At 38.8% G+C, this 15262-nt stretch overlaps 1 protein-coding gene across 1 annotated transcript; it reads left to right on the top strand.

The window, feature by feature from the left end:
• The first annotated feature begins 7355 nt into the window (after positions 1-7355).
• RAB27A (RAB27A, member RAS oncogene family) lies at positions 7356-15000 on the top strand. Its single transcript, XM_009701188.1, has 5 exons — positions 7356-7538; positions 9307-9392; positions 10167-10270; positions 11023-11146; positions 13937-15000. Exons 1-5 carry the CDS (start codon positions 7386-7388, stop codon positions 14133-14135), a joined length of 666 nt encoding a protein of 221 aa, XP_009699490.1. The 5' UTR covers positions 7356-7385; the 3' UTR covers positions 14136-15000.
• Positions 15001-15262: the final 262 nt, after the last annotated feature.

The following is a 15262-nucleotide window of genomic DNA, read 5'->3' as shown; positions in this document are numbered from 1 at the left end:
TTCCTGCTTTTATTTTCCATTGTTTTCCAGTTCCAAGCTGCCTTTCATTCCTTTATGTAGCTGAGCCATTCTTCGAAATTCAGCCTGCTTTTTACTGGTTTGGTTATGCTGAAATGCAGATGTAGTTGCAAAACTAACTGTTGTTTCCTTTCCTGGCTTCTCCATTTCCCAGTTTCCCCTGGTTTTCTGGAAACGAAATCCAGACTCTGCTGTTCCCTTGCCGTGCCTGTTGTGCAAGGTTCTCGCCACATCTGTGGACCTGTTGCTTCACTTACTCCTTTTGTGTCCCCTTTCTGGCTGGGATCATGATTTTATGCCTGGCATCTCCCATTACAACTCATTCTCAGAGTGCTTTGTGTGCCTGTCGGTTTGTCTTGCACTGCAAAATTCTGCAGTTCTAGCAATGCTGACAGCTGACAAAGTGTCTTAGAGCATCTTCAGCTGACATAGAAGTGACATCAGCATTTGGAAGCTAAAGCCTCGCAGCCTATTTTTTTGCACATAGTTTTGCGGACTCCTGTATGTATCCTGAGCACCCTTAAAATGACTTATCTCTTTCTTCGAAGGATCAAATCCGTAGACATTTTGCGGACTCCTGTATGTATCCTGAGCACTCTCGGTACAACTTGACTTTGTTCCTTAATGACTTAAATGACTTTGATCCTTCGAAGAAAGAGATAATCCTTAGAAACTGATCCTACAATTCCTTAGAATTCCTCTGCAGTTGAAACTAAAAAGGCCAGAATGTAAAATGTCAAGTAAAGCAGTTGAGAGTAACCAAAAGATAAATGCTTAGACCAACTGAATCTTTTCCTCTCATTTGTGAGAGGAAGGGGTATTTTCCTTCTTGTTATTTATGTTACAGAAAAGTCCCAGAAGTCTCAGGAAGTGTCATTTTGGCCAAAATTTAAAGCACACCAGGTCATATATTTTCCTAAGAAAAAAATACGGCAGCTCAGAATATTTCGGTAAAGTGCTCATTTATTAACTCTCTTCCCCCAGCATAGCAGTTACTTGAGTTTATAAAAAATCATTGTCATAATTTGTTTATATTACATTTGTACATATCTGGCAGCTTTTAGCCAAAGGCACTTCTAATAAAGTGTTGACCAAGCAGGAACATTGTTTAACTCTGTCCGTTGTTTCAACAGAGCTGGCAAGTGTCTGATGGTGACCAGTTCTGCAAGCATTAAGGTGCTATGGAAGCCTTAGAGCAGGGCGAGGCTGTTTACTACGCTTCACCCACCTTAGGCAAGAATGTGGTTATTGCTTTGCTGTAGTGTGATGGGAGTGCTGGTATGACAGGTTTAGGGAACTTATTCCTTTGAGGTCTAGATCACTTTCTCAGTGCTTCTGCTGTAACAGATTAGGTGACGTATAAAACAGCTATTGAAGTTGTTCAAGCCTGTGTAGTACCCAGGTGAGAAGCTTTTTTTAGTATGAATTTACTTGCACTTGCAGAATGATCAAACCTGTACAGATGCATTATTACCATGCACTTGTATTTACACATTGTCCATTGAGAGACCTGCAGTATCTTCTTTTTCTGTCTGTGTGGGATTGGGACTCCTCTTCCTCCAATGCCCATGTCAACTCTTTAATAAGCATGCAACTTCAACTTCTTTTTAAGAATAAAGCCATATTGGGGGAAACCTTCATTTGCAAAGCATTTTTGAACTCTAAATAGCATTGGCTTTTTCATGGTATATTTACAAATATAGCTCAATTATATATGAATAGGGTGGAACCTTCTTAAGCAGACTCCAGTTTTTTCGTGTATTGCACACTGCTCTTGCTGTGATAGATGCCAAGGGATGTAACTCCTTCACTGTGCTCCCTCCATCCATTGAGGGCTGGATCTCCGTTGCAGGAGGAATATGCAGACTTCACTGCAGTTTCACTCCTACCTCTGGGACACAGACTAGTGAATGTCCCACTATTCCAGTGGGGTCTGGTTTTCCTGAGCAAAGAAGGCAAGGCCAAGACACAACTCATCTGTATTTGTCTGTAAGATCTACCTGAAAGTTGAATGACACTTGCAGATGGACACTGTTAAAAGTTAACTGTAAACCTTGGGTGTCTGCTGTCCATCCCCAAAAGGACAATGTGATTAAATCCTGTGGTATCTTAAAGTATGAATTAATTATTGGTCTAATGTCTGCGTTTTGACAATTCAAATTGGTATGTCTCTTTATAGCTGTGTGGTATATCCTACCATGTTAGTCACTGGCTTTATGGCTGGCTACACTGCAGATCTGGGATGCTGGGGTGATGTCTGAGTTGTACCGAGAGTCGTTTCACTTGGTATGAGGGTGAAGAATCAGTTGAGTCAAAAAAAAATTTTTTTTAGTAGTTTCATATAGAATAGTGGCTTTTTTTGCTCCTGGGAGGGCTGGCTAGGTGGTCTAGTATGGGGAGGACTCCCCCCACCCCTAAAAAGCTTCCTCTTTTAAGTATGTATTGCTTCTTTGCGAAATGGGGTGGTGTTGCACGTGTGGTCTGAAGTCATATCAGATGTAATACCTTATTTGCCAAAGAATGATTTTTCTCTTCTTTAGAAATCTATGGTAAAGATGGCTTTCACCATGGTACCCATGGGGCAGCGTGCTATCCTCAAGTCTGTACGAGAGAGAAAGAAAGAAAACCACAGTTTGCATTAGAGACTGCTGTATCCTCCTTGGTCGTGAGAGAGAAGGGTGTAAAGCTATGAATGGAACTGAACAGCTGTGACCCATATACTCCATCATTAACACATTTTTGTATGAAAATACTTCTTAGGAGCAATGTAATTTTATTAATGTGTGTGGGTGATTCAGCAGATACTTTAGGTCTGCTCCTAGGTAGGTTGTGCACAAATCTCTTCTGAAATGCTGTTAACCTTTAGGAATAAATGGGACGTGAACTGTGTAATAGCTTCCCAGCCATGCTGTCAGGCAGCACCCTCCTTAGACATGGAGACATGAGGCACACCTCTTTATCTCTGAGCATCCATCAACACGAATGCAAACAGGTGACACGTAAGCCTCTTGGCCGTGTGCTAAAGAGGTGGTGCTAGAAAAATACTCCTACTGGAGGTACTATCTCCAGTGTGCCCTAGCTATTCCTTTAGCAGAGTTTGGGGTAAGTGGTATACTTGCTTTAAATTGATGTGATTGAGGACTGTCTGATTAAGAGCATGTTCAAATTTCCTGAATTTTACACTGTGCGTCTGTGTGTGTACACATTTTTATTTGCAGCTCAATGCTTTTTTTTTTTTTGGCTTGTGTTTTCATTTATTCATCTCTTTGTGCCTCCTTCCTTTTTCCTTCTCCTCTCCATCAGCTCTGTAGCAGCACAGGAGTTGCATGTTTTGTGCAAGGCCAGTTCAGAAAGCGTATTCCCTGTCCCCATGCTGCACAGGGGAAGTCCTGCTTGCCAATTTCCTTAATCTGTGTGGGAGCAACCCTCCTTCCTTTTTCCTTCTCCTCTCCATCAGCTCTGTAGCAGCACAGGAGTTGCATGTTTTGTGCAAGGCCAGTTCAGAAAGCATATTCCCTGTCCCCATACTGCACAGGGGAAGTCCTGCTTGCCAAGCCAATTTCCTTAATCTGTGCGGGAGCAACACTGCCATAGTCTTGAATGTTTTATCCCACAACAGAGTTATGATGTCTGTGTCCTGGAGGCAAAAATACAAGCCTGTTAACGTTGATGCCTGTTAACATGGAAGTACCTTGGACTAGGAAATCCACTGAACAAGAGGAGCACTTGCTTTGCAGAGTATCCCCTCTTGGCAAGCCACGATCTGGACACGTGTGTATGTGGAGGCTCCAGAGCGGCAGCTGTACCCGCACAGCTTAAGTGATGGCTCTGGGGGTCCTGTCAGCAATGGAAGAAGCTAGTGGAGTTTTTCCAGCACTTGTTCATAGCCCCTGTCCATCTGCATTCCAGGCTAAGTGCAAAGCCAGAGCTGAATGGGATTTAAGGAGGGGCTTACAAAAGGCAAAACCCTGTGGGGGCTTGATATGGAGCCTAAAACTGTGTCCATCAGTGAATTTTTTCAGCCAAGGAGTTCTTACTCTTGGAAGCAAGATTTGGGAATGATCATTCTAAAATGAATTCAGATTTTTTTTTTTTTTTTTCTTTTAGGGACCTGATGAATTCTAGTTGTATCATCAATTTTCTTTGATTCTTCCTTTTCTACTTCCCACTCTCTTGATATATGAAGTATAGAAATGTGGAGGGAAAGACTGGAAGGTGTGAAGCTCTAAAGCCTAATTTTAAGAAAATCAAAATTGGAAGGAAAAATGGGATGGATTTTTAGTAACAGGGCAATGACTTTTAAGACTCCACAGCAGTTTTCGCTGTGAATATACTCTTACTTCTGTTATGTGGAGCTGGATGTGTCTGGGCACTAGGACTACAGGTCTTGGAAACAGAGGGTGGAGATCCCTTTTTAAATATTTGTACAGGGAGGAGGACAAGGCTATGAAAATAGCTCTTTGCATGTCTCCAAGGATAGGTTAACTGTGCAGGGTTTCATAAGAACCACTTCCTGGAGATATTTGAATAATAGATTGACATTATTGGGTGCAGTGAAAGGTGTGTGCATTTCAAAAGGAGAAAATTTCCTTCTAAAGTAAATCCTTTAAAAGGCATTATTATGCCTTTCATGTGAAGGGCTCCTAGTCCTCAGTCAGTCGTTTGCAAATTTTATTTGTTACCAGCCATATGGAGAATTGAGATTTAAGTGGTCTGAATGATGTGGTGTGTTTGTCCAGACAGATGCTCTACAAATCGGATATGACACTAGGAATACCTTTAGGTTTTACTTCCCCAAGGTCTAACCTTGACCCTTCTGTTTTAACAAGAGCTTTCACCCTGCTCTGTCCAGTGGAAGGATGCAGCTGAACCTTAATGGTTTCTTAGGGCTCCAAGTAAGAGCTGTAGCGCCCTTTCTTCCTCCATAGGTCTTGTACAGGGTGCATGATAAATTAGTTTTCTTACAACATAAATTAGCAGTGATTAGGTGGCACTATCATTTCTATCTGTTATTAAAAGTTTGTTCTATATACTTATAGCTAGCTAACAAAATACTGACAAAGCAAATACTTCTGTAGAGGTGGGATAGCGTAGTAAAAGACATGAAACTAGTTTGTCTTTGTATAATATACTGGCCCTAAGATTTGCATTTAAAGCTTTTTAAGCAACAATTAGTTTAGGGGTATTGAAGCTGAAAGAACGTGTATTTGAGTAGAGGGAGCTTACACAGCCCCTTGCCCTTGGAGAACACCCGAGTGCAAAACAAACACCATATACGAGACAGAAGTCTAAATCAAATCCAGTCTTTAGTAAAAACCTCCTTGTTTGCTTTTAAAAATATTTTTCCCTTTCTTCTAGTGTATTTAAATGAAAAGACTTTGTAGAGCTACAAGGTAGGTGATCTGGTTTTACTTTTTTTTTTCCCTTTCCTCAACAAGGGGCAGGATTAAAAAAATGAAACAAAACCGCAGAAACCCCTTTTGCTGGTATGTGTGAGTGTGTCTAATGGATTGGGGCTTTTAATTTCTTCTAAAAATATTCTTATGTCATTGTGTGGCTGCCTGTTTAACTTGCTTACTTGAATATGCTGCTCCTTCAGCCCTGTGTGATGGATGCAGGCCTGCAGTTGTGGCGTATTTATGTAAAAAGCTCACTGATAACTATTACTGTGGGGTTTTTTTGTTTCAATCTTTGACTTTATTGCAAAACTTTGTGTTAAAACACAGCAGTGGAAAGTGAATTAGCTGGCTGTGGTGTGGTAGTGCGTGTGAACTCTGTCACTTAAACCCCCTTTCCTGTAAGGTTTTGCTGTCACTGATGGCATAATGTAAGATATGCCTTGGCTGGGGAAAGAGAGTCTTCAAAACTGGAAATGGCAAAACAGTGTCAGATGCTTTCAATTGACTCTTCAGTTGGAGAGTATTTGGGTGTAAATCTGACCATTATCTGCGTTTGATCATCCAAAGTCCCATCATGGCTAAGTCGACTAATGACAGTTCTGTCTTGTAACCAAGAGCAACATAAAGTTGAAGCTTTAAAGATAGTTATGGGTTTAGATTAATGATGGTGATTGATGCCCACATATATGAGGTACAGAGTTTGTTCCAAACCTCAAGCTGTGAGTTGATATTCAGGAAATAAATTGGTGTTTTGCCATTGATGCAAACTACTACAGTGTTTGACTTGAAATGAATAATATTATCTAGTTCAAGCTACAAACAGTTCCAGAAATACTTATTTACCATTGAAACAGCAGATTTTACTTTTTAAAAAATTTTATTTCATCATCTATCTTATTTTTTGTATTTTGGTATCTATTTCCCTCCTTCATAAGGGGCAATTTAATACCAGTTTAATGTTGCTTTTAGAATGGTTATTTTAGGCTTATCTTTTTATGTTCCTGTCTTTGAACAGAACATAAGGCAGCTCTTTACTGTTTGTTTTGGGAGAAAAAAGGCTCAGTAGCTACTCAACAGGAAAGTATTAGTGCACTTACATCAGTCTTTCTAGTATACATGAAATTGGCGAGTGGTTTCTGTTACACATTCTAGCTGTTACTGCACTTTGATCAGACTATATCTAATATGGTTATTTTTCAAAGGCACAAAAAGGATAGAGAGAAATTTCTTAAATGTGTATGTCCACAGGAAAAATGTGTGTTGTTTAATGGCAATTCAGGATCAATATTTAGTTTAAACAATTAACTAGCATCATGATAAAAACTTTGAAAACTTTGAAAATTGGTCCTCTAAAGAAAACAGAAAAAAACCAAAAACAAACCAAAAACCCAACAAAACCAACAACAAGAAAATGTTGCTTGGTTATTTTTCCTCCTTATATGAAAAAAACTTTTTCAAGATTTAAAAATAGCTATTAATGGAAAATGACTGTCATTTTTATTTAAATATGCTGGGTGGTCTGGAAAAAATTTTTTTGCATATGTTAATAATGTCACAGTGAAAGTAAGGTCAGAATTGCATTGCTGGTACATTTAAGTAGCTTTTGCCAGCTTCCATGCAGATTAAAGAGTTCTGCAGTTCATGTTCCAGATGTCTTGGATACTTTGACCTTGATTTTCAGTCTTTCCTGAAGAAGTTAAAATTGTGTTGCCTTCTCTTACTAGTAAGAATAATGTAATAAAATCAACTATCGACTTTTCTAGTCACAACTGAATTTGATAATTGGCATAATTGAGAGGTTACGGTGAAACCAGCATAAGAGACTACAGAACTGGTCCCATTGCTGGATGCTTTGTAGTTCAAATAGTGATCTGTATTTTAAACGTATGTCAAAAGAATCCTTGGCAGAGTTATTGACTAACTAATCCTTTTTGTTTTGCTTTTTAAGGCATCTCCTGAATTCTCACTATGTCTGATGGGGACTATGATTACCTCATAAAATTTCTAGCACTTGGTGATTCTGGAGTAGGAAAGACCAGCCTTCTTTACCAATATACAGATGGCAAATTTAATTCCAAATTTATCACAACGGTGGGCATTGACTTTCGGGAAAAGAGAGTGGTGAGTTTTCACAAACAGTGTGCCACTTTAAAATGGTATCTGTCTTGGTGATGGCTAGAATCTATTTTTTAAAAATCTGACCTGCCAATCCTTATGTGTAGGCATGCAATCAATAGTTACTGTGTACTTAATCTTGTGACAAGGAAGTGATTTCATTTTACTTGGTTATTTTTGTCATCGTTGTGTGTTGTCCCCCCGATTTCCCCCAAGGTTAAAGTAAGAAGAGCTGATTCTAAGGAACCACTTCTTACTGCTCAGCAAGTGTTGATGAGTGTACCTACTCCGTGAGTTGTGCACATAGTACCTGGAGTAGCACTTTTATTGTTGAACTCTCTTCACAAGGAAAGATTGGGCTGTAGTAAAAATGTTTTTGCTGTTTGTGAACTGAAATGGCTAGTGAACAAAGACTGCAATATTGATTTTAAAACTGTTCTAAAACATGTGAATGAAATGGGATAGCATGATACATGGAGCTGATCTGGCTTCCTAAGCAGTTACCACAAGCAGAGAAGAATTGTGAAAAATAAGGTTTGGTTTTTGGGGGTTTTTTGTTTCTTTTTTTAACCCCTGAATTTTTATTAAACTAGGCAAATGTACTTTTGATATGAAACTGAGCACTGTATTATGATAACCAATTGGATGTTGGTCCTTACTGCACTGAGAAATTGAGTTGACACAATTTTTTTTCATTCTTACGTAGAAGTATTAAATGCCTTTCAGTGTAGTCTGATGATTTCCCAAGTGTCCAGGAATCTGGATGGTGTAATGGGCATTGTGCAGACTGGCTTCTGATGGATGACATGCACCACAGTAGTGCAAGGAGTAAATATCTTAGTGAAATGTGAAACCGATCTCTTGAATAAATTAATATTCCCTTTGTAGGATAGTAAACCCTTTTGTGGGTTTACTTGATCAGCATATTTGATAACTCAGGGTAAGATTTAGGTTTCACAACCTGAATCATATAATCCACAAATTCAGCAAGTTTATGTGTCTCTAAAGATATGTTTGCAATTCTGGTAATCTTAGGTACAACGACAGTTGAAGGTAAAGACGACAACCTAACATGAAGTGTTCTAAACAAGAAATTAATCTATTTTTATCTGATCCTTCCCAAGCTAACAGATGCCCTTATTTATATTTTCATGCTGAGTAAAGACTTCAGCTTTTATTATTATCATCCAATTTCTGCTTTTTAAGCTATGATATGATAAGATCTCCCCTCAGCTCTTTTTCAGCAATCTTTTGGCAGCTAAGATGAGATGTCATTATCTTTATGAGTATATTCTGTTTGCTAATGAGGTTCTGTTAGTGATACAAATATACTACCAGATTGCATGATCTGATTGTTGCTTTCTTATATTTTAATTTGAACATGATACAAGATGACCTCTAAAGGTCCCTTCCAGCCCAAATGATTCTATGATTCTATGATAATAGCAAAAAATAGAAAATAAAAATACTAAAATTAAGCTTGTCTAATGAAACTTAATGGCCACTCTGAATATCTGTTTGGAGCCCATAGTCTATTGGATACTGTTTTTCCAGTTTCACTTTTACCCTTATTTTTAAATATTCAATTGGATGCAAAATTAAAATGCAACCCATATTACTTTTGTCTTATAAAACAGAGGGATTGAGTTGTAGTTGGGATCTTTGCATCGGCAATGCTAGTTTTGCTGCATTTAATGTATTCAAATGTCAGTTATTTTGTGGCCTATAGAGGCTGGAATGCTAGTACTCAGTCTTGCAAATTTATCTTTTACAGGTGTATAGACCCAATGGGCCAGATGGCATTGGTGGCAGAGGACAGAGGATACATCTTCAGCTCTGGGATACTGCTGGGCAGGAAAGGTATGTTCCCACCCCCACCTAGCAAGTAAGGCAATTGTCATGAAGCTAGATGTAAATGGAATTGAGTACATGAATTCTCTGTATTGATTGTTACATTTTAATTGTATGACTTAACATGGTAAAGTGCGCTTACTTTAGTTTCAACAGTGATGGAAAGTTTCCTATGGAAACCCATTAAATTACAACTGTAATTTACAACTGTAGGACATTAAAACTGTAATTGTTGCTTTTTGTCTTTTGGAAACTTTCAGTTTATTTTTTCATGGCCAATGCATATAGATGCTTTTAAAGCTTTTATTTTTTAAGTTTTCTTTAAATTTCTGTAAATATGTGGAGGTCTTGGGAAAGTCAGATAGGTGAAATCATCTCAAAGGATTCTTTTCTATTTGTCTATCAAAAGACTAGCATTGTAGTGGTTGATAGTCTTAAAACCAAGAACTGATGTGTATAGGGGACAAATTTCTGTTCAAAGTTTGAATGTCATTCTTATTTTAATTCCTGAATCTTGATCAAGTCATGCTTTATAGCAGAAGACTTTGTCTAAAGCTCTCACGCTCGAGTTTTAGTTCTAAGGCCTTCCTTAGGCCTTGATTAGACCATAGTAGTGTTAGCAATTCCTGTTATGCAATCCCTACATCAGCAAAACAATTATGATGAATATTTCATTCTAGTTAATGCAGTCTTAAGTTACCTCAGTTTTTATGAGACTGTATGCAATTATATTTTCAAAGTAACTAGTCAGAGGAGCCAAGTAATTTCACTTTGCTGGTCTAGGTTTCGTAGCTTGACAACGGCTTTCTTCAGAGATGCCATGGGGTTTCTTCTACTCTTTGATCTGACAAATGAGCAAAGCTTTCTGAATGTCAGGAACTGGATAAGTATGGCATTTCTTTATTTTTTTCTTTTTTCTTTATTTCTTTGCATGAGCAGGGAGGGGGGCATGTTTGCAAATATGGAGTCTCACTGAGAAATAGAACTGAAAATACTGTTTTTTATAGCTTTCTCAGTAAAAGAACGTAAATGTTGCATTCGTAATTGTAATAGCTGCTAGTGGTGGCTTCTAGTGCTTGAAATTCAGCTTTGCCTACTGAATTTGAATCTTAACCTATATAAAAGCAAGCTGAGAGAACATCATATCCCTGGCTCTGGTAATATTCGGTAATTTAAGTGTGTGGAAAGCCTATGCAAAACTCTACTTTGACTCACCTGAAGCTTTGTCAACAAAACTTAATGGAAGGCAAATGTTACTAGGCTGCTGTATCTAGATGAAGGAGTTCCAAAACTGCATTATCCATCAGGAGAGGGAAGTATATCCTTTCCTGGCAGCTCACTGAAGATGCGTGATTAGCCTAACTCCTTAAGCTCAAATACAGAGCTTCTGTGCTAACTTTGTCACACTTCTGCTCCCCTGGCTTGTTCCCTGGATACATGATAGTGGATGTCCACCTGTTCTCTGGCTCCTTAGTGCAATAGCAGAAGTCCTGTGAGGTAGTGAAGGATGTATTTGTTTTTTGTCTTTCAAAGAGTAGTTTTCCTGAAGGACTTTGTGTCCCCTGAAATGTGGTAGTATTCGTAGTGAGCTTTATGTGTGACAGTAAGTTGTGACCCCTATTCATGTTGTTGCTGTTAGGTCAGCTACAAATGCATGCATATTGTGAAAACCCTGACATTGTATTATGTGGAAACAAGAGTGATCTGGAAGACCAAAGAATGGTGAAAGAAGAAGAGGCTAAGGAACTTGCAGAAAAATATGGGTAAGTAACTTCCTTCCAGTTATTGCTGGGTTTGAAGCAGAATGAAATATTTTCTGTAATGCCTTTTCTGTATACAGAAAGGTTATTGTGAGAATAAGCATTTTAGAATGCTTAACTGGCTGGTATGATATCTTTTCTTCTGTCAGAGATTAATGTTTTCTGCATTGCGTAAAAATTCATACTTTGTATTGCAATAATCTTGCACTGGAGACTGGTTAATCACCTTCTTTCCGTGGCAGTAAACAAAGTAAATTTTCACAAACATTCTGGAAAAGAGAGAGAATTTAGCTGGAGAGGCAGGTGAATGATGGGGGTCTAATTCTTTGCTCTTGCCTGTGCTGAGGCTTTCTATAGGGCACAGAAAACTACAAAGTGAAATCCAAAAGACCATTTGGTGAGGTGATAAGTGTCACATCAGATTTTAGGGAAAACAAAAATAATACAAGGAACGATATCCTAATTTACAAGCTGAGATGTTTTACAGAAGTTTGTTGCAGGGTAGCTGTTGTCCCTGGCACGGCCATGGAAACAGGCGACCTCCGTTTCTTTGAGAGCCTCGGGACCCATTCACTGGTGTTTGGACAGTCCGCTTACAGAGTGCTGGGTTTCCACAGAAGAGCAGTTCTGGTCCAGACCACAGTTCTCCAGTTCTCTGCCCCCTCCCCGTTCAATCTTCCCTCAACTGTTCAAGCAATTTTGTTAGGACTGTACCTTAGGTGAATTCTTAGTAACTTAGCCGTAAAGGGGTCAGCTGTGTTCTCTTGCAGGCATCTTCACTCTCACAGACTCCCAGGGAGTCTGAAAACAGAGTCAGACCAGCAGGAAGACAGGGTAGCCTTGCCCTTGCCCTTCCCTACAGGCACAGGTCATGTGTCCCTAAAGAAACTATGTGAAATCTTTGTTCCTATCAGATGCTAATTAATTCCATAGTACTATTATACCCCCGTAACTCTTCCATGGGTCTCATCTCTGGATTACATTTGCATTTCAGTATGGATCAGAAGCATACTTCTGATCCAAATCTTTTGATCCATTTATTGAGGTTTGAATCACGTAGTTGAACAGCTTTCTAGCATGTGAACTGGATTCCTTCTCAATTGAAAACTAAACTAGATGATGTGCTCCAGCCAGTAATCTGTGTTCAGTCTAGAGGAATAGATTAAAGCTGGTTCAAAGTAATGCCCACAAAACGTGTAGTGGGAACACTAGGTCCTCAGTGTTAACTGCCTTGTTCTGCACGCAGGTCTAGACCTGTTGTGCCATACTATTTCCTATCACATAGTCACAAATTAGCTTTCCTTGACCTTGAAGAATAACTGGAGGCAAATCAGAAGCAATCTGTATATTAGAGACAAATGGGTTTAGTGCAATATTACCTTCTTACTTTTTCCTTCTCCTGTGAAAATGCTTGTTTGAAGTCCATGCCACACAGAAAACAGCAAGTGCATGTGGTACTTTAACCAGCCGCTTGTGAAGGAGCAAAAACATTTAAACAGCAGCAGATGGCATGTGGCCATTTCTTAAAGATTTGAAAGAGATTTTCTTGCATGTGACTTCTGGAAATAATTTATGAAATGCTTGTTTTTGTGGCTGAAAATGCCAATTTAATTTAGGAATAGGGGGCTAAAAGTCAAAGTTATAGATCACGTCCAATCTGTAGGCAGTTACAAAGTTTTCTGCCCTGTAGAGATGAGACAGGGTGGCTGCTAGGAGCCACTTGCTCCTGAGGGGAAACGAGATAAATCCTGCTGCAGTGAACAGTCTTCTGGTAACAAAAGTGTGAGACAGTGAATATCCTCTTTCTGTGGAAAGACCTTGTACTGGTAAGTGATGTATTTTGAAAATGATTGCAAGAGACCTACACACTGAGACAGTAAGATAATATTTTTGACCACTCATTGAAGCTTGCCAGTTAAGTAAGAAATACTTAAAATGATGAAGTGATTGTATTAGTCACTTGGAGTAACACGAATGTAGCCAGTCTAGCACTTACTGCGAACGTCGTAATTGTGTACATTATTCTTTTTGGTCAAGCTGTCTTCAGTATGTTTTGTGTAGGAATTTGTGTATATAATGAGCAGTTGGACCATGCACACTCCATCCTCTGGGGAGCACTGAGTGCAGGAGGTCAAAGCCTACAGACCCGCCATTGAAACATCCTGATCCACAACAATAATGAAAACTAGCAATGTATTTTCAATACCAATGTGCCCAGAAACTTTTGTTAACAAAGACATGGGTGGTCTGAGCAGTGAGATTCCCTGCCCCCCTTATGTAAGAGAGTTTATAGTTGAGGTGTCAACAGAAGAAACAGATGCCTTGTGTAGTGATAAGAGTAGCACATTAGGAGTCTTTACCGCCTTGCCTGCAGGGGAACATCCATACTAGCATTCCTCTCTTGCAATGACTCCCTAGCTGATGTAGATAGAAATCAGTAAGGAGAACACTTATGCACATGAGGCCATATAAATTGCATCTCTTGTGGGGAATGGACCTGAAAAAAACAGACCTCAGGAGCATAACTTTGGGAACTCATACTGACCAGTGCCTTTGTAAATTGTGACTCCATGACTTAAATTTAAGCTTATCCTTCTGCCCTACCTACAGAGTCAGCCATTTCATTAATTTCTTTTGCATTTCAGACCACTGACCACTTAGTGTCTTTCTGTTATGGAGTAGCAGTAACAGCATTTGTGTGATTTCTAAGTATGTGGTAGTAATAATGTATTGTTTTTTCTCCTATGAATATAAACTGTGTGATACAAGGATGTGGGTTTTTGTCTTCTGCAGAATACCGTATTTTGAAACTAGTGCAGCTAATGGGAATAATGTAAGCAAAGCCATTGAAACTCTGCTTGACCTCATTATGAAGCGCATGGAACGGTGTGTGGATAAATCCTGGATCCCAGAAGGGGTAGTACGCTCCAATGGGCACAGCTCTACGGAACAACTGAATGAGGAGCAAGAAAAGGGCAAATGTGGCTGTTAAGTCAGTTACAATTAAGTTTAATATATATGGTGAAGTATAGTACAGTTGCAGCTTAACTGTTTTAACTTATGGACAAATCACATTGTGTAGTTGCTTAATGAGCTATATTAATTCTTGCTACTAATTTTTGGTTTTTTCCTCTCAAACAGCATTGACCTTTGCTTGCAAGATATGCAGTTTATTAGTGATGGGACAGAGGTTTAACTTGGTGTAGCACTGGATATTCCTCTCATTCTCTAATTTGGAAGGAAGGGGAGGAATTTTCTTTGCCAAATTTGGAAACGTCTCTCTGTAAGGGCAACGAGAAAGGGTAGGCTTCTGAATTGAAGGATTTTCAATTGCCCTTTGAAGGCTCCATTAACTACACAGACTAGGCATTTAGATTAGCTATTGTGACAGCTCTTACCCTCTACTAACAGCAAGCTTACCAACATGGTTCTTGGTTTTGAATAGAAACATTTTATCATTTCATCAATCAGTAACAATCTTAAAAAGCAAATCCTGTGTTTTCCACAAATGCCTGTGTGTAGTTTTTCCTTGCTTTCTCAAACCATCAGTTTTTAGTGATGAAAACCAAAAGAAAGCTATTCCATATAGAAGAAAAAACTACAGAGGAGCACAAGGGTGCATATGTAGAGCACTTTGGGTATGTCATGAAATTGAACATGTAAACTACAACTGTACTATATAAGATACATCCAACACAGCCTATGAGACCTCCTGACATCATTTTAATTTCTAGAACATGCATATACATATATTTATATGTAAATGGCATAAATGTACATCTGTTATGTTTCTTTTATGTTACCACTCATGTTTTAACAGCAATGTAGGGCAACCTAGACGTCAGCAAAATTTCTTCAGAGCTAGTGCTTTGCACTGAATTTGTTTTACCAAACACAGATTTGGAATGTTTCTTCAAATTTGGATTGAAAAATACATGATGATTGTCTTCTGGTGAAATGCAGCTAAGATACCAGTTCTGTCTAGATCAGTATTTCTATAAATTTATAATGCTCATTTTATTCTGCCAGCCTTTGTGTTCTGTAAATCTTGGTTATCATATATTCATGTATGGCTTGTTCATTTCCTTTAGGTTGTACTTAAAAACGATAGAGTTGCTT

This window comes from Cariama cristata, unplaced genomic scaffold (genome assembly GCF_000690535.1).
Source record: "Cariama cristata isolate BGI_N322 unplaced genomic scaffold, ASM69053v1 scaffold11985, whole genome shotgun sequence".
Lineage (NCBI taxonomy): Eukaryota > Metazoa > Chordata > Aves > Cariamiformes > Cariamidae > Cariama > Cariama cristata.
This window is presented reverse-complemented; position numbering and strand designations above follow the sequence as displayed.